Source organism: Phyllostomus discolor, chromosome 2, assembly GCF_004126475.2.
Source record: "Phyllostomus discolor isolate MPI-MPIP mPhyDis1 chromosome 2, mPhyDis1.pri.v3, whole genome shotgun sequence".
NCBI lineage: Eukaryota > Metazoa > Chordata > Mammalia > Chiroptera > Phyllostomidae > Phyllostomus > Phyllostomus discolor.
This window is the reverse complement of record NC_040904.2, coordinates 199,455,287-199,479,863: the sequence shown is the minus strand read 5'-3', so window position 1 is coordinate 199,479,863 and position 24,577 is coordinate 199,455,287. Positions and strand designations below refer to the sequence as shown.

Below are 24,577 nucleotides of genomic sequence, written 5' to 3'. Positions count from 1 at the left end.
TAACTGGAGAGAGATGTTAAATTTCTGGTGAGCGTTTCTGGGAGGGTGGAGGTGAGGGAAACATGTAGCCAGGGAGAAGCTTTCTTCTCCTTAAGTCGTTTGCCGACGCCATAGCTCTTTGCTGGGTTTCCAACCCGTATCGTGCATGTGTTTTCCTCTCCCTCCGGCACTGATCTCTGCACTGTCTGCTCGTGAATTCTCAGGATGTTCACAGTGCTTGCTGAATACTTCAGGCGCTTTGCGGTTTTCTGATTCAATTTCACGGTGCCTTTTAGAATGATAGAATTCTAAGGAAAAGAACTCTGTAAAGGTCAGCCAGGAGCCTAGTCAGTTTATTTGGTGGTTTCTACTTGAACTCCTGGGAGGGGGCGTTGCTTGGTTTGGCATTTGGTCCTAAGCAGACCTTATTGCCTGCTAATACTTGTTCGTTATGAGATCGGCAGTGGCGTGGTGGGAGAGCGAAGGACGGAGCTGATTCATGAGGCGCGCCACTGCTGTTCCCCGAAGTTTCTGCCTGAATAGCAGAGCTGAGCTCCCCCCACCCCGACCCAGCCTCCTTCCCACCACCTCTGCCACCACACACTCCCACTGCTGGGCAGCACGCTGACACTTCTCCCCTTATTAGCCACCGAGATTTGCCCTTGAGAACTCTGGAGGGAAAGCTATCCCCTAGGTTTATCAAATGGAGCGGTGGCTAAATTACAGAAGTCATTTCACTGCATTGCTTGCTCATGGTCATTTGAAGATAAGAAAATAAGGATGTTTGACCTGTGTTAAAGGTTTTTCCCCAGCTTTCTTGAAAATATTGATCCTCTGAAATGAATGATGTGAAGAGGGAAGCTATTTCTGTTCTCTTTGGCAAATGTAAACCACTGCTTGCTTTCCCCAGCATGATTGGTAATTTCCATGATACAAAGCTAATACACAAATGGCCTTTTTCTTTTTTACTTTCTTTCTTTCTAGCCAACCCAAAACATTTTAAGCAAAAGAATGGCTTGGAAGTGAATTATTAAATCTTTGGGCAGTTTCTGAGCTTTTTTTTTTAAAGAAATGTGATTCTTTGCTTTTTATTATTTTCCTCTTTCCTTTCCTCAACGCTACCTTGGTAGCTGCCATGTTTTAAATATTGACAAGATGAGATAGTTTTCTGTTTATATCAGCAGTCGTCTGTCTGTGAGATATGGACCAATCAGAACGCTGGATTTCCTTTCTCAGCCATCCACCAGGTTCATAATGTAAGGTTACAAACGGTTATTTGCTTGTGCTGACCTTGCGCTATGTAATGTGTTGCAAAGTGTTGTCAGTGGCCGTAGGGGCTGTGTCCTGGCCAAGCAGGAAATTTGTGACGTCCAATGACTCCTGAGATTATGTGTGTGTGTGTGTGTCTATTCTACTTCATTCACTGTGCCTCGTGACCAGTTGACATGCAAACGTTGTCCTAAAAATGAGAAACGTACTTGGTTTCAAAGTGTACAGTTAAAATCTGTCCCATTGAGTTTTGGCTTTCATCCCAGGTGTCTGTTCCACTTGCTTTTACAGGAAGAAGGAAAAGGGTAAATTGATATATATGTAAACACATGTATATATCGGTGTTTTTCTTTCCCACTTTGTACTTCCCCACATCTATGGGCTCCTCAACGCATTGCGCCTAACAGTTCTCGGAGGTTCATGCGCTTTTCTCATGAGAAAGATTTGATTTGCATGATAGACTGTATAAATTTTACGCAAAGCTGGGAGGAGTACAGCCAGGAGAGGCACTGTTACAGCTGAAAGTGGTTCTCAGCCTTTTTCCGTCTGACATACCGAACTGATCTTCAGGACGTGTGTGAAATCGTGACCCATTTTACTCCGAGCTGTTTAATAGTATTCAAACGCTCACATTGCACCTTCGCATACTTTTAAAAAATTCATTTGCATTTGGAAACGAAACATTTTAATGTTTGGGAATTTTCCATTTTGTAGTTTAAAAACAATCCTATTTTCACATCCTGTCAAATTTTTCCCGTTGCATAGCCTCCTGAGAGGCTGAGACATTTGGTTGAGAATCACTAAGCAGAGCTTTGGGGCGGCACACAGAGGGCCTCCCTTGGGGTGCCACCTCAGGCATGCCCCCCGTCCTGTGCATGGGGCCTCTGGCTCTCGGGGACCCTGGGGCCCATCCATTGCCTGCTGCTGGCGCTCCGTGATCCGGCGGTCTCTCCTGAACCTGGAAATGCCGCAGCGTGCTTTTCATGTTCAAAAGGGGCCATCGCTACTCCTTAGCAAGAAAAGAAACAAGCTCGTTAGAACCAACTGCATTTGACCCAGCGAGCACTCTTTATGCGTGAAGATTGGTTAGAGAAACTGCTGCAGCATCCTGCTTCTGGGCGTGCGTGAGTGTCCGAGGAGGCCTTTCCTGGCGTTCACATCCCGATATCCGTCTACATACTTATAAGCAGAGAGCTACAGGCGGCACGCTGCAAAGCCTGAGAGAGAACCGAAAGTAAATGTAATCCCATAAAGCTCATGTCTGGTTGTTTGGAGAACCCACCTCTGATATTTGTCAGAATTATTGAAACTGGAACCTCAAAATAACAACTGTCACTTAAAATCATTTTAGTTTTTCATTAAGTGTTCTGAAGAAGTAGGAAATAATGCTGGTTAACATTCAGATCTAAATATACAAACAGGTAGGTGGAATCAGTTCCTAGTAGAAAAGATTTAAAAGCCTCAGTTTTAAAAGATCAATTAAATTCTAATTGTAAAAAAAATGTTTAAAAAAATAATAGAGGGCTTGGATAATACCATACCTTACTGTTCATGTCAGAAAGCTCAGTCATAACCATGGCTTTTACTTACTGGCATCCTTAAGACGTAAATGTTTCCTCAAGTAGAAAACAGGAGTATAGACAGTGTTCCCCTTTGTATTCTCAGACCATATAGGATATGTAGCATCTTCGGGTTCCCTTGTGCGGGGGCAGGATGTACAATAAAACGTTTTAGCACCTGCCTTAGGCATCTGGCACATATGAGCCAAAACCAGGCAGCTTCACGGACTTTGGAAACCACGCACAGTTCAAAAGCTGCATTTTGGACTCTGCCATTCAATAGAAGTCTGTCTACAGACTTTTGTGAATTTCTGTCTGTGCTATAACTACATTCGCCTAGTGACTTTGTATGTTTCGGCTGGTGGTATAAGAGACACTTAACTGAATTACGTCATACTAGGTATGACCCAGCTATAGTCCTCCAAACTCAGCCAGACTGCGAATTTCTAGTGGGCTGTGGGTAAATACCTCTTACACAGAATCAATTCTCCATTTAGAACTCTAATCTCAAGTTATGTTTTGTCTTTATAGCAGAAGATTAATTTTTACTTGAGTTTGAAGGGATAGTTAACAAAGAACATTTTCCTCTGTGTAATTGATACAGCCTAAAGGAAATAAATATAAATACCTACGTACCAAGTAAATGAGGTCTGAAGCCATGACCGAATCAGTAAGACTGTTCAGTACAAGAACCTACAGGAAAAGCTGTCTCTAAGTATTTCAAGCTCTAGAGAGATAGCCTGAACACATTTAGTAAGAGTGGCTTGAATCATTTTAATTTTATTTCTGTAATTACTTCAGCTTTTTAAAGAGTACTGTAACCGTTTAAAATATGACAAAATTTACCCCAAGCATTTCCTGTTTTACTTTTTATTCTAAAACTGTTTCACTGTACCCATGTTTAGATCTGCTTCACTGTACCCATGTTTAGATCTACTTTTTATTAAGGGTAAGATTTTATTATAAATCATTTTCTGAGGCAAAAGACCTTTGAGGTCTGTTTGCTTTTACTTTATATTTAATAAACATTGTTAACTGAAAGATTATTAATCTTTTAAAATTTACCTGGAAAAATATATGTATTACCTGGCTATGAATGCACTATTTAACAGAAGCTAATAGTGGGCTTCACCGTTCGAATTTATTTCATATATAAGGCAGAACCCCATGTAGTCACTAGTCTGCCTTGCTCCTTCTAGTTCGTTCCTGCTGTGATTCAGCCTACAGAGGTGCTGAGGCCTAAAGCAACCTTGCTCTCTGAAAGCTTTTGTTTTTACTGTCAATCAACCAGGTGAAGATGAATCCCACCCACAGGCCAATGGCAGAGGCGCCCTTTACAACAGTGTGATGCCAAGTCGTCCATTCCTGAGAATTAATTCCAAAGAGAAAACTCGACACCTAAGCTGAGTCTTCTAAATATTCTTAGATCTGAGGCTTAAAACAAATAAGTTGATGCATATCCAGGAAGAAAATACATGTGTTTCCTTATCAATTCAGTCCGAAGAATCCCTCTATTTGAAAACGAATTTCTGGAAATAGCACTAAGCATAACAAAATTCAGTTTCTATTTCCAGAAAGCAGGATTCAGCCACAGTAGGGAATTTTAAAATATTTGGACTGGAGCCATGTTTCCAGGCCAGAAAGAAAATAAAGTAAGGATTCTATGTCTCGTCCGTATAATTATCTCCCCCAAACACAAAGGGGAGGTCCTGCCGGGTCACTCTGGATGCAAAGCCCGTGGTTCGTGACTCCTGGGCAAAGTGGAGTCACAGGCGAGCGGATGATGTTCTCACCCAAACAGAGTTACAGGGACGCACCACTCGTTGCTTCAGGTGGTCATCTCACCCACCCGAGATCGGGGTGGTTTCCAGACAGAGGTGGTATGTGCTGGGGGCTGTTATTCCCAAAATGGCTGCTAAAAGCTTCTGGGAGCCATTTGGGTGGCGTAAATACTTGGATCAGCATTTGGCTCGAGTTCTGCTTTCAGTGTATGGAACTCACATGGAAGTTTAAGTTAAAGTGCCTGAGCATATTAAAGGATTCGAGAATGAGCTTGCATATGATTTGCATGCTTAATATACTAACACCTGAAATGTCCCCATGACCCCAGCTTTACCCCACCCGTCCCCTCATCCTGCAACCCCTGGTGCCCCCAGCTCCTGCCATGTCTGTTTAGGCTGTTGTGAAAACTGCCTGTTGAGCTCGGCCAAGATACCGCAGCTAAACTACGCCAGGGCCGACGTGAAGATCTGGCGCTTGGTTTGAGTTGTCACATCGGCAGACACTGGATCGAGGGATATTTTGATGTCAACAAGCTCCTCTGTATCATTCCACGGAGTTGCGTGCAAACTTCTGTTGTTCTGTTAACGGTGTTACCTGTGACCTAAATGTGGAACGCCTGTTTGCTATGTTGTTGTTGCTTTATGGGGAAGGCGGGAGAGAGGGGAAGAAAGTTAATGGGGGAGGTGAGAGGTGAATTGCTAGATGTTGGGAGTGCTTTTCACTAGGAACACATAGCTGCATGTTTCCACAGTCACAACAATGATCACTTCAAGGTTATTACACTCAGCTTCAAAATAGTAGTGAAATCCATGTAGCCATTTTGAACCTTATACTGGATTTTTTTTTAGAGCAAATCACAGCCAGTTGAAATGAAGACTGGAGAAATACTAAAGAGCCACCTGTTTGAGAGAGAAGGGAAAGATCAAAATAGGAAGTCAGAGGAAAACTTAATCCTAAAATTAATTGTGGTCACTTACTACTGCTTTTACATAATGAACATTCATATGACTATAAAGAGAAAACTCAAAAGTAAGTCAGGGATGGATCATCAAACAGACAAAAACGCTAAAGTGGGTATCCCAGGTGAAGTCAGAACAGCACCCACAGACGAGGGGTAGAAGAGCCACACCATAGGCAAGTAAACCAGCAACGAGAAGAAAACTGACACACAGAGTAGCTCAGCCCGGAGCAGGAGAGAGGAGAGGGCATCTGAGGAGCCAGGGAAATGGTGTGGTGCTTCAGGGAAAAGCTTCCGGCTCTCTGCCTCTATGAAAAGGCCTGTGCATTCCCAAGGTGCTCTAGAACTTCCTTCTGGTTTTTCAAAGCCAGTTAGAAACTTCCAGAAGGCCTAGCCTCTGTCTGACACTCTCCAGCCCTGGCAGGCACCTGATAGGCCACCTAATGTCAACTCAGATTACACAGAGAGAATTGGGATGCTAGTCCTCTTCCCCAAACACACATCCTACTTAAGCTGTTCCTGGAGAACTGTCGTTACTAACTTTTTGGAGTTTCTAGATTCTTTCAGAGAATTTAATGGAAGCTATGAACTTTCTTTCCCCTTCAAAACAAACACCTACATCCCAAATCTTACATTGTTACCCTAGACTCCTTGAAAACCCTACTTAAGGAATTCTACAGTATCAACCCACTTACTAGTACTTCTATGGAACTTGGTCTCTAGCCAAGGTTTTGCTTGGTTTGGGAGCTCGTGAGACCATTTTATATTCTCTCAACTCCTAAGGAAGGTAATTTCTCATAATTCTGCAAGACCAGCCAAACCCAGGTTGGAAAAGAGGGGCTCTGCAAAACTTCCCACTTTCTACTTTTAGTTATCTCTATCTGAGAGCGAAGAGCTGAATTTTGAAAAATCAGAATTTTGACCAGGGAAAAGAGTAAGAACTTCCCCAGGTGTAATATCGAAATGAGACTAGAGCCCAGAAGAGAGCTGCCAACACAAGCCTTTGACTTTGTAGACCTCACACTAAACCCGTGTACGGGCAGACCTCCTTTTGTGGCACTTCGCTTCATTGAGTTTCACCCACGGATATCGCGCTTTTTACAAATGGAAGGCAAGACTCTCCACCAGCAAAAATAGTATGATTCTCTTTATTGTAATACTCACTTGATTGCGGTGGTCTGGGCTCGAACCTGCAGTATCTCCAAAGGTATGCCTGTAGCAATAAAATAGGTCGAGGCCAACCTTGTGGAGAATGATAAAGGGGGCACATAGGTTATACATGCTTGCATGTGTGAGTCAGGATCCTCAAGTACATGCATAGGCACATATAGCCAAACATAGTATTCTAATGTTTGGTCTCCACTCGTGCTTTAGGTTTTCTGCAGAAGGTAGCTGAAATCATCGCGGTGGCATTGTACCAAGGCACATGAATTCAGATGAGGAAAACAAGTTGTCTTCCATTAGTAAACCTTTCTTCTAAAATGTTGTGTAGTATAACACAGGGCCTTCTCTCCAGAGATAAAATTATTCATAGGACATGATACATGTCGTGTTTGGGAACTGAAATTTATGGAACAGAGTACAGGGTCCGGCACAAACGATGCCCCTTTTTTATTACAAAATCATAAGCGTGTAATTCTATAACATAATAATACCACAGTCAAGCACACCATATGACATTTTAGGCAAAATGTTCAAATTAAAACTATAAATTATTACACCCATATAATTACCCTACCAACCACACTCAAGCAGGTGTTACTTCTGCCAGACCCTGTATTCCGCATATAAAAGCAATTCGAACTAAAAATTTCATGGTCAAATTTAAAAACACAGAAAATTCTTTCAATGATTGGATGTTCTTTTCTCTTGCAACACAAAAATATGAATTAGTAAATTGTTCTGAAGATCTTAACTATATTTTTAAATTACTTAGCTTAGAGTATCCTTCTAAAAAGAAAATAATTCAACTTCCTTTACACCTCAAAAAAGTAACTCAGCTCTGAGAAACAGGCTAATGCATATAAAACTGTAAACAGTGAAAGTATTCATAAACACATAATCCACACAAATGCACTTGCACATTTACAGCACATGCGGATAAGAGAACTCAGGCTAGCGGCAGGGAATGAACTTGGCCGACCGCTCGTGTCACCTCTAGAATAAATGTGGTTTTCAGACAGGAGACTGGGGAGAGCCTTCCATCACCTTGCGGCCCCCAAACGAAGCCACGGCCTCCACCCCAGTCCAGTACTGGCAGCACCACCCGGAGAAGCTCATCTTCCAGTCGTGCGACTACAAGGCCTTTGTAAGTTACCTGGGCTCGGGGTCTGGGGAGGAGCAGGAGAGAGGGTGTATTTCTGGTGTCTTTACTTTCATACTGAAACTATACCAAAGTGCCCATCTTACTCAAGTGTTCTCGCCTTCTATTTTTTTTTTCAAGTAGCCTTCTCTCCACAGAGGAAGTCCAAATAAATAGAGTTTTATGACCCTTTTAATCCTATAAGCTTAAGATCTGTTTCCCTTCTTATATAGTTCTATATTTTAAGTGAAACGTCATAAAATGAAATCTTAAAATGGAAATGAGTATAAATATACTCATGAATATAGCACGATAGGCATCTCTATTCACCAGGGGTCTCCGAGCATTGAGCCTACTGCCTTATCTGAATTCCAGATTCTTTTCCTTGTTATCAGTAGGATTCTATTACTAGGTGTGATTTTTTTAACAGGACAGGGAGCCAAGCTTAGCTGAGAGTTGTGAGTAATATGAACAGGTAAATGTTTAAAAGAATACCATAGTTTTGGGGGCGGTGGTTGCCATGACTACAGCAGGAACAGCCGCTGAACTTCTGCAGTGCATCGAGACTGCCTCTCCTGCGTGTTTCTGTGAGGACAAACGTCCCCAATACCTTAAACGATAAGGATTTCACCAGGATCGTTTTCCTTAGTTAAGATATGGGTGTTCTGGTTATCTCATAGCAATTTAGGCCTTTTTTTTTTCCATTTTGTGTTATCCATGCCTCTTTTACTGCTTACTTATCTTGAAGCATGGGATCTGTCTCATGAGTCACCTCCCCAAACCTGTAGGATGGAAATGCCTTCTCCTTCCTCCAAAGCTCGACCACCAAATCCTAGAGATGTTCTGAGCATGCCTTCCTTGAGAGCCTTTGACCCAGCTCTGCCACCGTGCCCCTGCCCCTCCTCTTCCGGTCAGGGACCCTCAGGTTTACAGGACTGATGGGCCAGCCTGTTTACACAGAGTGCCAGGGTCTCCTCCGTCATGTCGGGAAAATAATTATGTTAATTCACTTGCTAAAAAAAAAAAAAGAAATACACAGAGCTCTTTTTATTTATTTTTTAAGGAAATCAGAGGAGGAAAAATGACAGTTGGAAGGAACCCTACTGAAACTTCAAAGAGTTGAGGAGGAGTCCATTGATAGAAAGGCAAAATAGACATTTTGCTAAAAACCGTTTGCCCCAGCCAGAACCTGGAGCGTGAGTGGCATTTGGCATGAAGGCGGTATTGGATGCCACCCCCTAACAGCCAAGTGGTGGTGATGCTGGGAGGAGAGTGTCTCAGCCCTCTCTCGCCCCATTCAGCCCTCCACTGGCAGTGTGCACCAGGGACCCAGCTCCCTCCGCTGTGGGACAACTGAGGCCCCCTCCCCGCATGCTCCCATCCCCTTCTCAGGTGGATCAGCCATCATAGGGGATGCAGCTGTGAAGGAAAAAGGTCCAGAATGGCATCTCCGCCTCGGAACAGCAGCCTAATGTTAATTACTTGCGCAGCCAACTAAGCCCAAATGGGGTGCCTGTTGCTCAGTTTCTCAGCTGTCTTATACAACCCTGTAATTACATAGATGGCAGCGTGATTTATTTTTGCAGACACTGCTGCCTCAAAAAAAAAATAAAAACAGGGACAACATTTTTAGATGCCCCCATTTTGCAGTTAAATATGATTTGAAAGATGGCGTCTTTAGAAAATGCTGCCGTTTTATTTTAAAGAGCAATTTACAGCTTGCAGAAATGTGGTTAACTCTGCTGTGTTCTCTCTACAGAAGCGTGTGTTCGTTAGGGTTAGTTACTGTTCGCTTTTTTTTTTTTAAGTTGTGCACTGACTTACAGCTAGGAAACGTAGCCAGTGATATTTTCACAATGTGTTTTTAAATCACTGTTCATATTTATACTTATAAATCGTTGAATTTTTCTGTGTTCTAGTATTTAGGTTCTATGCTGATAAAAGAGCTCAGGGGGACAGAATCAACCCAAGATGCTTGTGCAAAAATGCGGGTAAGTTTGCCAGACAATTTTATTTCTAGTCACTGCAATACTAAATACTGGGTATGGAGACAAATTGCCGCTTTCCAAATTACTACTTTCTTCATCTGTTGGTCTGCTGAATCACACTGGTGTTACATGAAAAGGTGTTTGGGCTTTGTTCCTGTTTATACTTGATATTATCTCACTGGAGTTCGAGTTGATGTCTTTTTGATATATTTAGACCCTATTACATTTACATTTATTTTTAAAGATCTAAAATGAATTGTATGTACATGGATTGCGCTCCAGATTAGGAGAAAAACAATCTTTAGGTTATTACCAGGAAATGTTCTAAGCACCATTTGATAGTCTATGCACTGGATATTTCTGGAAAGACTGCCAATTAACTAAAATTTATCCAATGCATGAGTGCTGAGAGCGTATTACATAAAGCTGATATTCTTGCCCTGGCTGGTGTAGCTCAGTGGATTGAGCGCGGTCTGCGAACCAAAGTGTCGCAGGTTCAATTCCCAGTCAGAGCACATGCCTGGGTTGCAGGCCATGACCCCCAGCAACCGCACATTCATGTTTCTCTCTCTATCTCCCTCCCTTCCCTCTCTAAAAATAAATAAATAAAATCTTTATTAAAAAAGCTGATATTCTTTATGAAGCTTCTGAATTATCCCTTTTTTAGTGTCAGAAACACATGCAACTCGGAATTGAATCATAGCACAACAGTCAGTGTTAACAAATATGGCCGCTCGGAACATCTGTGATTGGCGGCCGCTGGGGTCCTCGGACCCCGTGAGCCAGACTGAACCTTATGCTGCAGAAGCTCGCTCACCTCTTCTCCCGTGTGTCTCTTAGTCTTGCTTCCTCCGAAGCAGACGTGTAGGGTTCATAGCAACATCTGACTGACAGTACGAACGAAGAGTTTTAGACGTATTCCATGTAGCACCTAAGCAGAGTCAAATTTAAGATCACTAGCGGGTGTACCCTACCTTTTATTTGTGGCCAGGCACCTTGTCATTTATTTGACATGGCCAGCTTTGGGTGGGAGATGTTTACAAGCACATAATGGAACTAAAACAGTGATGAAGGTAAATACGTTATATCCATTGCTCAGGGAACGCTAAATGTGCCTGACTCTTCATGAAATCGAGACCTCAGCATGTGAGTGCCGATTTACTATTTTGATCAATTCAATAGCAGAAAGCCTGACACAGTTTTCTTTCTGTTTGACGTGGAGTTATACTTAAATTGTCAACACCAGTGAGTCGTTATTCCAGAGACTGTGTCTAGATGGAAGAAGCTCGGGTGTGTTTCAGTTAAGTCTCATTGTGTTGCTGCTAACTTGGCTTAGGGGTCACTTTTCAGCCATTATCCTAACAGCTAACATTTACTGAGTAGTTAAGATGTGCCAATCTTTGTGCCGAGTCCTGTGCTTGTTTGTCTTGTTTAATCTTTACTGCAAACCTGTGAGGTCAGTATGATTATTATCCCCATTATACAAGTGAAGAAACGGAGCTTAGAGAGGGTGAATCACTGTCCCCAGGTCACACAGTGAATGATTTACCAGTCTGGACCCGGCACTCAGACCTGTCCCCAGAGCCCAAGCATTTACTACATCCCCCGGCTTCTCCTGGGCCTCGTGTTCTTCCTGAGAAAATGAGAACGTCGGATGAGATGCCCTTCAGGCTTCTCCCTGGCTTTCTAATCCTGGAAACCCTGTGTTATAACTCCATATATGTGATCGAACTTATGTCACCAGTGCACAGTAAGAAAATGGGGACGTTTTTCCATCATCAAGCCCTGCCATAATTTTAGAGCTATTTGTGAACCTACCTAAAAAAACTAATTTGGCATTTCTGAGTCAGCACTATTAAGTCAATTATCTGAGTCCAGCTACTTCAAGGCTGCAATCAGCACAAATAGTGGTTAGAGCACAGAGCACCATGTAACATACACCCGATGTGTGATTTGAATTTTAGTCAATTTCTTGAAATTAAGTGGATCTGAAATTCCGTTCCTGCTAGCAATAGCAAAGCCATTTTAATAGTCTCAGTGGAGAATAATTTAGTTAAACACTTGTCTGTTGCTTAAAATGAAACAGAAAAGGCTGTTTATTTACAAGCCATTCTTCTTTGGGGCATTTTTCTGGTTTGCTGCTCTGGGTGTTTATTTTGAATAGTTTACATGAAAATAGGATCTTTATTGCTTCTTAGAATACCACAAACCCCTATTTCCCATCTTGATTAAATAAGCACCGGTCTGTGATGCAGGAGCTAACATGGCACTCGCTGGATTCACCAAAGCCTTTCCAGACCAGGGGGTGGGTTTGATGATGTTTGTGACTGTTGGCTGGTGATATGGACGAGAACTCTCACCCACTACAAGTGGTGCTCAGCTAATTTTCTGTTTGAACCTTAAGTTGCTGGTTTCTCTGTTTTCCAGGAGTTTTCAGCTCCAAGTCCCAGTATAATCAGTCTCCTCAGGGGAAATACTTTAGGACACAGATGATCTTAAAATACATACACAGATATACAGTCTGTGTATCTTAAAAGTTGATACATAATAAAGATCATTAAACCAAAGTATTCTAGATTCAAACTTTACCTGGCTTACTGTCTTTTTAAAAAAAGATTTTATTTCATTATGTTTAGAGGGAGGGGGAGAGAGGGAGAAAGAGAGGGAGAGAAACATCTGTGTGAGAGAGAAATATCGATTGGTTACCTCTTGCACATACCCAGGCAAGAACCGATGAGAACCGAACCTGCAACCCAAGCGTGTGCCCTGACCAGGAATCGAACCAGCAGCCTTTCAGTTTGCAGGACAACTCCTAGCCAGCTGAGTGACCCACCCCAGTCAGGGCAACCTGCCTTACTCTCTTAATTGAAAAAAGAAGTTTTAAATTCAGCAGTATGCATTTTAGCTGAAACTAACATTTCTTACCCAGGAGGAAATAAACCAGTGTGGTTCCTTTTTCTGAGAAATATTTTCTTACATGCAGTTTGATAACAAAGAAAACTAAGATTTGGCTCCTGTTCTCACTGAGTTCATGACCCGGTGGAGGAGTCCAACGCATTAATATGTAATTACCCCAAAGCAGCAGAGGTATCACCATGGAGGTATCTCTATGTTGCCACTCCCCTGAGGGGTTGTCGGAGATGGTCCCAGAGATGACATACAGGCATGGTCTCCTACAACCAGTTTATTAGGACTAACAACAGTTAACACTGGAGACCTCCTATGTGCCAAGCAGGCCCGACACAAATGATCATGTGTGTTAATTCATTTAGGCATGAACTAAGTATTGCTATTGTCCCCCCTGTACATATGGGGAAGCAGAGGCTCGCCCAGGGTCACCCAGCCAAGTGGTGCAACCGGGATTTGAACCTGGACGGTCTACTCCACCACCCACACTCCAAACCCCAGGCCCCACCGCCTCTCTGATGAGCCAGTACCACCTTTATTGTCCTGAGTTTTACAATTGTTGAAAAAATGGATCATTTATATTGATAAAGAAATAGCTTGAGGAACCCTCAAAGACCCTATAGGATTAACGCTGGCTAAATTAAACCATTTAGGGACAGACATATATAGTAATTTGAGCTATATTCCAATATGTTAACATAAATAAAAATTGCAGTCGAGTTTTTATTGCATCTGTAGAGACTGGAAAAGTGGGTTTTTTCCCCCACAGCACTTATTTTAACACATTCACTCTGCCCCAGCAGAAACTAAACACAGTTTTCGCTTCTCAGAATCATTTGGAGTGTTTGATAGTCACAGTTGGATAATTTCTGAGTTTATCTAAACCTGTTTATTCATCCTTAAGGTCCCCTCCAATTCTGGAATAAAGATAATTCTACACTAATCTCCTGGTGTTTCATTATACACATATTATTTCAATTAAGAATATGCCATAATACACTAACATGTGTGAGGTGATAGTAATTTACATCATTCTATAATGTGGAATCATTTCTCTGTTCGTTCAGTCTGTTTTCTCTGAGACTGTCTTAAGATTTTTTTAATAGACTACTTTTTTAGAGCAATTAACAGAAACACTGAGCAGAAAGCACAGAGAGTTCTCATATGTACACTCCTATCACCACCACCCCCCACAGTCGCCCTCATTCCTGACACCTTGCATTAGTGTGATTCATTTGTCACAGTCAATACTGAGCTGTTATTATTAGCCAAAGTCCGTGGTTTACATTCGAATTCACGCTTCATGTTACACCGCGTCTGGGTATTTCACACGTGCATAATGTCACGTATCCGCCATTCCATTACCGCAGAAAAGGTCACCCCCCAATAATCCCCTCTGCTTCCCCTGTTCGTCCCTTTTCTCCCCGTCCCCCTAACCTCTGGCAGCCACCAACCCTTTTACTGTCTCTGTAGTTTCGGCTTTTCCAGAATCTCGTACAGTTGGAATCGTGTAGCGTGGTCCCTTTTCACACTGGCTTCTATGACGTAGCAACATGCACTTCAGGTTTCTCCGTGTCTTCTGCAGCTTGATAGCTCTTTTTTTTTTTAAATCGCCAAATATTCATCGTGTGGATGTACCAGTTTGTTTTTCCATGAACTTATTGCAGGCCACCTTGGTTGCTTGCAGGCTTTGATGATGATGACTGTAACTGCCAGAAACATTCGCATGCAGGTTCTCATCTCCAGGTTTTCCCCCCGCTGGATTCAAGCCCTAAGGAATGGTCCTCTTAAAATTATCTTCTGAATTGTGTCTAGTGAAGAAGAATCAATAGGAACTTGCATTAAACCCTGACAATTTTTTTAAGTGAAACTGCTGTTTTTGCCTTATCCTTTAGAGTTTTCACTAATGAAAGCCTCAGAGGTCGGAGGTGCCTTGATATTGAGGCACACTTTTCGGAAGAATGATTTCTGTGAGTTAATATGTTTTGCTCCTTAGTAGTACAACTTGGCTGCTTCTTTCCTTTACTGTGACAGCTTGGGAGGCATTTCCGCTTAAAATTAAAATCTAAAAACATTCATTAGTAATGTGTGAGGAATTTTAAAAAGATATCTATTTAATCTTAGCAGAGTCACTTAGTGATGCCTGTATGTTGCTGGTCCGGTTTTCCAGCGAAATCGGTGCTCAGAGAAAAGTCTTCATTTCTTTTATTTTTTTATATATATGTACCTTTCAAAGACCCAATGTTTATTTTTATTTATTTTTTCAATTTTTATTATAACTTTTATTTATTGCTCAAGTACAGTTGTCTCCACTGCCCCCCCACCACGCCCCCACACCCCACCCATCCCCACCTCCCGCCCTCACTCCCGCCCCCTTTGGCTTTGCTTCTGAGGGGATTTCTGAGAGGAAGCATTAGCTCTGGGGGCCCAAACACAGTGCCCCGTAATTTGCTCCTTAGAACACAGAACTCCCCTCTGTCACCACTCACCTCACACTGCACGCGCAGACCTCACTTTATTGCACACTGCTTTTCCCTGCTTCACAGGTGTTGCGTTAGTTTTGCAAACAGAAGGTGGGACCCTCCACCTGCAAAAAGAGCAGGACTCTCTTGATTGCAGTGGTCAGGCATGGAACCTGCGGCATCTCCGTGCCCGTGTAAGGTTGCTGGTGCCCACACCCCTGAGAAGGCAGGAGCCGTGGATGGGGCATCCCCAGGGCCCGCTGTGTAACAAACAGCTGCCTTGCAAGGTGGTTGTGATGGTTCTGTGAAGTGTAGTGCCTGTAAGGGGCCTGGTTCAGTATAATCTCAAAACACCCGGACCTCTTCCTCCAGATGTTTGAAAAACAAGGAAATTGATGGATAGATTAGCTCTGGATTATTTCCTTTGTGTTTCTCCAGCCGTAATGCCGGTGTTCCAGTTATTACCCCGGGGTTCTCTGCACACAGCGTGTCATAGAGCATTATAAACTTAGGGAGCCCACATCCCTCTTTCTGACTGTTAAAGGCCATTGCCCAATGGGAGAAAAAACTCAAGGAAAACTGTAGATTGCATGGTGCATGTAATGTTGCAGTTTTGTATTTTGGGGTGGTAATTTGTTCCTAAGTCAACTGGGAGCTGCCTCTTTTAAACAATGTGTCCACAGAACGGAACTTTACAAAGCGATGACTTGATTGCTGTGGCCGCTCAGCGTCCTCTTTGGTTGCCTAGCTCCCGCTTTAAAGACTGTGAGATGTGCAGTCTTTGTTTCATCCATTGCTGGGTGAAATGAGGGCTTTGCTCTGGCCGGAGGACATCCTACCATTCCTTCGATTTATGCATATAGCCCAGCCCCCGTCCTGAGTTTTGCCCGAGGTCATAATTATCACTAATATATAGTACTCTGCCACTTCCCTAGTTAAATATATTATTAGGAGGCATCTGTGGCTATAAGAGGTAGGCCGTTATATTTAATTTAATACTCTTTGAAATCTGACATTCTCTAATTCCCATAGTTGATGGTTAGTGTTGTTCACGGGTGTTTCTACTCAAAGAAATTTCTCTTTAGAAAAAAGAGAGAGCCCTGGCTGGTGTGGCTCAGTGGATTGAGTGCCAGCCTGTGGACCAAAGGACCACCGATTCGATTCCCAGTCAGGGCACGTGCCTGGGTTGCGGGCTAGGACCCCAGTGAGGGGTACGTGAGAGGCAACTATACATCGATGTTTTTCTCCCTTTCTCCCTTCCTTCTCTCTCTGGAAATAAATAAATAAAATCTTTAAAAAATAATAAAAAATACAAAAAAGAGAGAAAGAAATATCTGTTTTCATCACAATAAGTTGAAATCTGCCTTCCTGATATAACAAAGGAAATATTTTTAAATTATTTTTGAAGTCAGGAATAAGCAAATCTTCCAGTGTATTTAGGTTTTAGAGCCATTATTTCCCAAAGGGCTCAGATAACTTTACTGTAGTTCAAACTTCTTGTTGAGTCCATTCCCCTTAATTTGTGTGCTTTTTAAACTTTCCGTCTAGAAGCAGTTCTCGTTGAATTTTCCAACATATATATTTCCAAGTGATTGTGCCTTGGTTGAAGTGGGGAGACCCTTTTTTCTATGCTCATGAGGAAACAAATTAATGGTGGAGAATGGATGGGAAAGCTCGAAAGAAGTTAGATTTTAGAATCAGAGAGAAATGTTAAATTAAGATGCCTCTTTTCCCTCTGAGAAGAGACTCAAACGAAAATCCTGTTTAGTTCTGTGCTTATACAAACCCCTCAAACTCCTTCTATGAGGAATTGTCATTTTCAGACATAATTTTAGGGACTACTTAGGAAACAGGCAGGGAAAAATGCATAAACGACTTGTATTTTTAAGTTCTGTTGCCCAGGTGTCAAGGAGTAATCGAATATTTTGTCATCACTCTCTCCCGAGTGCTACACAAGCCAAAATAATACAAGTCTAAGCCCGTCATGGTGTATGTTGGGGGGTTAAAATGTGTGAGTATTAAAATAGCGCCACACACAAAGCAACAACCACATTTCTAACTCCTCATTGCTTAGCTTTGGTCATGTATGTGTTTTGTTCTTCATACCCTAGTTCTCCTTATTTTTTATTTTTGTTTTTGTTGCTCTTGTCAATGGCTTTTCTCCCATATACCACCCACTCCTGTCTTTAATTCCCACTGGTCCTAAACTCTCTTTCTAAATGCGTTGAGCCCGTGGTCATGGGTCCAGACAGATCGCTCTGCTGCGTATTCATTGTTGCAGCCGCTCTTCACGGCCGTCCTCGCACGTAGCCCAGAGACTGTTCAGTTGTGCTCACGGTTTGGTTTTACTTCTGCTCTCTTTTGCCAGTGGGATGGTGTGCTTTCAAAAGCTAAGTGGAAGCATTCATTCTCAGAGTAGTGGTAATAGCTAAAATCTGTTAATATTTCCCGTATGCTCAGCACTGAATTATGTAACCCTCACAACAGCCCGACAAAGTAGATGCTGTATTAACATATCCATTTTACAGATGACGTAACTAAGATTGAAAAGTAACTACGTAGCCACACAGCTCAGAGGGGTGGTGCTGAGACAGGAACCCAGCCATGCCATCCTGGGCTCTTACTCACTGCACCACAGTGTGTCCTGGAGGAAAGGACATATCGGTGGGTCCCTTCACAGATTCAAGATGATCACACACAGATGCACACACACACGCGTGCTTTTTAGTTGTACTTACAAGTGATGGGTTGAAAAGTCAGTGTGTTTTTTCACACATGTATAATTGTCTTTTTTAACTAAAAAAAATCATAAATGTTTAAGCCTTTACATTTTCTAATTACAGAAGCAATACACGATCATTGTTACCCAAGTTTAAAACAGAGACACAGAAAGGAGAAATAAAATTCGCTGTAAGTTTACCACCCAGAAGTGGTAAACACCTCTCTGTTAACACCTTGTTCCTGTGCTGTTCTCCAGACTGATTATTTATGCATTCGTAGGTATCACTTTTCTACAAAAAAAAAAATAGAAATATTCTGTGCGTACTGTTTTATAATCTATTTTAAACACAATATAATTTGTAATATTTTTATTTTGATAAATATTCACCCTCAATATTATTTGTGGTAGTCGATCAGTATTCCAATTTATAACTGAGCCAAACTTAATTTAACCAGTTCTTGTTGGTCATTGGGTCATTTCCAATTTTTTCAAACTATAACCAATACTATGGGTGACATCCCTGTACTTAAATCTCTTAAACTGGTCTGATTACTTCTTTAGAATAAGCCATGAAATGTACAATGGCTGTGTCAAAGGGTACACACCTCCTGAAACTGGGTAAGAATTGCCCAATTGCCTTCCAAAACCCTTGTTCTAGTTCAGACTCCCAGAAGCGGGATGTGAGAACATGCTGACATTTGCCCATCACGTCCCTTGGGGCACACACTTAATACCCTGGGTGTGCTTCTAGTGGAGGGAGAACAGGGGAGCTGTTGTGAGAAAACCGTACACCCTCACCACGACCCCTGGGCTCACCAACTGTATCTGACCGACATCAGTTCTAGGTGCAACTCTACAATCTGTCTTGACGGCCTGAACTCTTTATTTTATATGAAGAATGCTTCATACTTTCACAGTCCCTGAGGGATCATGGGAGAATTCAATAATTCTTAATTGCTCTGAAGACCAAGAGCTGTGGTTAAGTGCTAACTAAGGATTTTTGGAAATCACCTGTCAAGGGGAGGATCGTGTGTTTTGATAAATTCACCTCTCCCTGAATTAATGTGGGGTGCCGCACATCTGAGTTGACCTGCACGGAAGCCGAGCTCGGTTCTGACAGTGACTTTCAATCAAACTGATCGACTGCCTTTTTAGAGCAGAAGTCCTCCAAGTGTGGTCCCCGGACTGGCAGCATCTGGAAATGTATTAGAAATGAAAAGTCTAAGGCCCCACCTCAGGCTTAGTCCATTCAGGGTGCTGTAACAAAAATACTACACACTGGGAGAAATTTATTTCTCCCAGTGCCAGAGGCCGGAAGACCAAGGTCAAGGGACCGGCAAGTTCGCTGTCTGGTGGGAGCTCTCCTGGTTCAGAGAGAACGGACTTTTCACTGTGCCCATAAATGGCAGGAGCAGCACGGGAGCTCGGTGGGGTCTCTCATTAGCACACTCCTCCCATTCATGAGGGCTGCACCGTCATGCCACAATCATCTCCCAAAGGCCCCCCACCTTCTAAGGCTTTATCACATTGGGTGTTAGAATTCAACGTAGGAATTTTGGAGAGACACAAATACTCAGTTCATAGCACTTACTCAGTCAGAGACTCCAGGGGTGAATCACTACAGTCTATTATTTACCAAGCCCTCCTCATGGTTCGAATGCCCTGGAAAGTATGAGAACCACAACCTGGGTGCACTGGGCATTCCAGTAAGGCTGCTGTGCAGACAGGCTGCCCTGGCCGAACCGTTCTGCCACACTGCCTGGGAGCCAGCTGGGGGAACAGAGAGACACAGGGCACCACTGTGCGGTGCCCCAGATTTGGCCAGGGTGTGAGCAGCCGTGTCTAATGCCGGAGGAGTAGTTTGAATGGCAGCTTGCCCAAGGTCTGTTCCCATCACATGGTCTTCCATAGGCTCTGTGCTCACCCGGCCTTTATATCAGAGTTCCTGTGACCACAAAAGCCCTTGAGAGGTCATTTAGCCTTCGTTCCCAGCCAAATGAGACTTACCCCTAAGTCATTAGTGACAGATGAAAGTCCAGACTATTTTTAAAGTATCCTGAGGGAGACACTCCCAGCTGCCCCTGGTAATCATTCTGCCCTCTCAAGAAGCCTGTCCTCATCTCGTGGCTTGCAATTTGAGTTGGATTTCTGTTGCAGAAGTGAAGCCTTGCTTCTCTCCTGGAGGCTGAGACCTGTGAAGTTGTTGCTGCCCCGAAAGGAATCTCTTGGTGCATCCTTCCTCACATCTGTGCTTCTCCGAGTTCTTTGAAGGCCTCCCTGCCTGGCTCTGGGCACTGGGTTCCCCCGAAAGTTTGCTGAGCTCTGTGCGTGTCAAGAGGCTGGCACTATGGTGGTAGTGGTGGTGCTGGCGTCACGCTCATTACCATACATGAGTTCATTTGCTCTCTCACTCAACAGTCACGGATGTCAGCAGCTGTTAGACTGAACCCTATGAAATTGCTGATATTCGGCCATTTTCGACCCATGAAAGTGGCAATTTCATGGGGTCCAACCTAAGACCATGTGCTAGTCATTACGGGGGAGACAAACTGAGAAAGGTGTGGGCCGTCCTCCAGGAACTTCCATGTAGTGAGGGAAACAGACAACCCCGAGACCCAGGGCAGAGGTCATGGGGTACATGGGGGGAGCAAGAGGTAAGCCATCCCGTTAGGCTCGCCCCAGAGAGTGACCTTGAAACTGAGTTCCGATGGGGAAGAGTTCCCGTCAGGTGGCTGATCTGTGGTCTGCTTTTCATCTCCCATCACCCGTGGAGCATCCCTCGTCCCGCTGCACACAGAATCACCACAGGAACGCTCGGTTTGTGCACTGTTTTTCATCATTCGCAAGTCACTTAGGGCTACCAAACACCATTGCTTCATCCTGTTTTAATTCACTTCCTGAAACTGAGTATAATCATTTAGCTTGGAAACTAAGGAAAGCATTACATGGCAAAATTAACTGTAATGACTCAGCACTGACTATCCAATTAGAAAGCATTCTCAGGGTAGCTATACATGGGTTAAAATTATACTCCAAGTTCAATGGCGGTAGACCATCTGGAAAGCTATTGCCCAGTCTGTGCTTAAGAAACACTAGAAATGATCATCAGGGCATTGAAAGAATGAAGGGGCAGCAACATGATCCCCACAGACCACCTCGCTCTGTCCTTCTCCTTGCTGATTACGGGGCACAAACAATTCGTATCAGGAACATAAACGTCAAACCCAGCATTTCAGCTCACGACTTAGTGCTCTGGGCTGTCGGCCCGTTTGCCCTGCACCACCCTCATGGTCGGAGGCGCATCCCTGCCGTCTCACAAGGACGCTCTCGTACTGTGGACTCCGCATTAGAAGGTGAGAAACTCTTCATGATGTTCAGGACATGTGTTAAGCTGAAACAGAAGCACAAGTGGTCATTTCTGACCTGATACAAAAATTCCAAGCTGTCACGATTAATAAATAAGAAAGGAAAAGAAAAAAGATGGTGATTTCTATCCTTGCTAAATCCAAAAATCTCTCTTTAAAAAACATGCTCTCAAAGGGCTTAATCACTTTACCTGTAAAGAGCAATAGTCCAGGTGTCCAGCTCCAGATGTGAAATTCTAATCCCTGTTCTGTGTAATGCTTCCAGGCAAGATAAACACAAGGGGTAAATGTAAGGCTGTCTTCAAATTTAAGATTTAAAAGTTGTATTTATTTTAGGGTTCAGAAATTAACATTAACTGGATGAAAGAAGGTGAAGGGATCAGCCAAAGAGCACAGATGCATGAGCCACAGACACAGACCACAGTTTGGTGGTGGCCAGAGGGGAGGGGGAGAGTGGGGCATGGGCGGAGGTGGGCCAAGGGGGAAAAGCAAGGCATCTGTAATAGTGTCAGTGATAAAAATAAAGATAAAAAAAGAAATGTAACATCAGTTCTATAAACTAAATGTTTCTCTTGGAAAAGTTAAAGGATGATCATCTTGATTTGGGAAACTGTGGACAAGGCATGGTTGACCAGCACTCTGACTTTATCAGCAGGGAAACCAGGCTTTTGTAGTCGGGGTGTCCAGCCCAGCGGCCCAACACAAAACCAGAAATAGACTTAAAACAGTATGAGATTTTTTTCTGTGAATATGTGTCACAGTGTATTTAATGTGTGGCCCAAGACAACTCTGCAGTGTGGTTCAGAGATGCCAAAAAGGTTGGACACCCCTGCTAGAGGTTAGGTGAACTGAGGGCATGACCCATGAGCTGCCTAGGTACCCAGAGGTCCTTATGACAGAGGAGACTGTGCTGTAAAGTTGGCACTGAAGACAGAGAATTCCAGGACTCTGGGAAACCTCCGAAACACACAGACTGTGGTGGAGGAAAAAGCAGCTAGAGACAAAAGAGCTCCGTAACACACACAGGGTTTGCCTGGAGCCTTCGACTGAGAAAATGGGCCTGATGAGGAGAATTCGGTTTCCACACATAAATCAGGCCTGGATTTTTAACCACACATGTGGGAGTTCGGGCTCTGCAGCAAGGCTGCAGGTAGGTCCTAGAAACCAGTGTCGCCTGGCAGTGCGTGCTCTGTAACTTGAGCAGTGGGGTCTGAGCAGGTGTCAGACAGGCATGCATAGTCACCCCACCCCATTATCATTCACAGACGCTGGTGCACAGCCTGCATCGTTGGTGCCCGGTGCTGCCTCCAGTGAAGGGAGCGGGGATTCTTAGCACCCTCAAAAGGAAAAGACACAACCACCTTTGACTTTTCTTCCGTGTTCAGCTTGGCTGAGCCTGTGGTGTGCAACCTGTGTCAGGACAGAAATCGCCACTGGTGCCTTCATTTCAGCGGAAGTATGTGTGTCCTGACCCGCTCTCTGCTCCATTGCTCCACTCCCTCCCTGTCCCGGACACTCATGTGCTCTTCCCTTTGTCTGCTGCCACCTTTCTCCCTAAGCAGCTCTTAATAAACCAGCAACAAAGTTTCTAGTGGCTAAAGCCAGAGGTTTCACCCAGCCAACCCAATGAAAGTCACGACTCCTCCCTGTGCCAGCCACTGAGCTGGGCAGATTTTTTGGCTGTTTTAGTCCTCGGGGCACCGGGCACTGTTCCCACCTTCTAAGGAATCTTCTTGACTTGTGGCTCTCAGGCTTCTTCCAACTCCGTTTTGGGTTCCTTCATTGACTCTTCTTCCTGCCCCAGCCGTGACACAGTCACCTTTCCCCGAGCGGTGGTTCTCTGACTCCTCCCGTTCGCTCCTCGAGCCTCTTCCTCTGCTCCCATCTCCTCAGCCACCCCCTCAGTGTGGGTGGACTTCCAGATCTAATTCTTGTTTCCAGTTTCCCGCTGGACATCTCGACCTCATGGTCCCACTGGGCACATTCAAAAAGATTTCACGCAAAAGCATGCTCCCCTCCGGTATTCCTTATCTCAGTGAACGTCCTCTTTACCTGTGACATCCTTCTGCTCACTCATCTTCAGTGGTGCATCATTTAGCAGATCCTCCTGATTCTTCCTCATTGGGGCCATGGCTTCCTGTTCCGTCTCCAGCACCTCTACTTCCACCTGGGGCCTAGGGTCTCTCGTCTGAATCTGCACCACAGCTTCCCGCCTCCCTGCACTCGGCCTCTCGTGGTTCCTGGCCATCCAACCACCGGAGCTCTTTCTCCGAAACACACATTTGACTGTGTCCCTCCCTACTCAGAAGCTGCCAGTGACTCCTAGCTTAGCAGAACAAGTCACAGTCTTCCAAACCCACTGCACCAGCCTCCTCTCCCACCAATTCCCCACACCTTCCACAGTCTTTCTTATTTCCAGGCGTGCGTGCGTGTGCATGTTGATTCTGCTGCTAAAACGGCCTCTTTTGTCCTCTTTTGCCGCCTGGAAAATTCCTGTTCAATTTTTAAAAGCCATCTCTGGAGACACTTTGTTCATTTCTCTGTCACATTGTCAGTGTTTGTGTGGTAGCTGTTCATTGTATCAGACCCAGCCAGGAACGTGCTGCTCCTCCTCTCCCTGTTTCCCACCAAGCCCAGACACGGGCTCAGCCTCCTTCCCGACACTGCACTTCAGACAGCCCTGCTCAGCGGACGACAGCTGGCATGCTACCTGAGCTCTGTGTAGCGTCCCCTGAAGTGGCCCCTGAGTTTCTCCAGCAGAGAGCTCAGTGAGCTGCCTGATGTAACCACTCAACTGCTGAAGTGAATGACCAATGGGTTTTTCTTTTTTTAATGTTTAATTTTGGGGGGGGGGGGGCATTCTTAATCACTAAATAAATGTTGGTGTCTTATCCTTACATCAGCTATATGTTGTTTCGTGTTACCAGTAGATCCGTTCAAGAAGATATATTCATGGCAAGAGATGAGTCAGGGGTTTTGTTGCCTTTCATTGTTACTCTTTGCAAAGAATTCTTCACAGCACACGTTCAGTTCACCAAACTTTACTGCCTGTGCCCTCTCTCTTTCCAGAATTCAGCCCACTGCTTTGCCTGAAAATCAGCACACTGCAGGCCATTTCTTCTAGCCTTACCTTTGATGTGTATCTTGCACATTCTTCAGAGTGGGTTGGATAAAGCATTAAAAAGATAAAAATACCTAACCTTGTGTTCCAATTTCATAATATCTCTTTTAAGAAAACTGGTGAGTCTAGGTAGTTTTAAAACTAGTTAAAAAGCCCTTCCAAA

At 43.9% G+C, this 24,577-nt stretch overlaps 1 protein-coding gene across 13 annotated transcripts in view; it reads left to right on the top strand.

Annotated features, from left to right (window-relative positions):
- ANKS1B (ankyrin repeat and sterile alpha motif domain containing 1B) overlaps positions 1-24,577 on the top strand; it is an 833,247-nt gene that overhangs the window by 779,643 nt on the left and 29,027 nt on the right. For 6 of the 13 annotated variants that reach the window (XM_028531910.2, XM_036019451.1, XM_036019449.1 and 3 more), the window contains 3 exons: positions 1,161-1,235; positions 7,727-7,855; positions 9,769-9,840. In XM_028531910.2, the coding sequence (XP_028387711.2) occupies positions 1,161-1,235; positions 7,727-7,855; positions 9,769-9,840 (276 nt within the window). The remainder of the gene's footprint in view (positions 1-1,160; positions 1,236-7,726; positions 7,856-9,768; positions 9,841-24,577) is intronic. The other 7 variants (XM_036019452.1, XM_028531908.2, XM_028531906.2 and 4 more) reach the window with 2 other exon arrangements.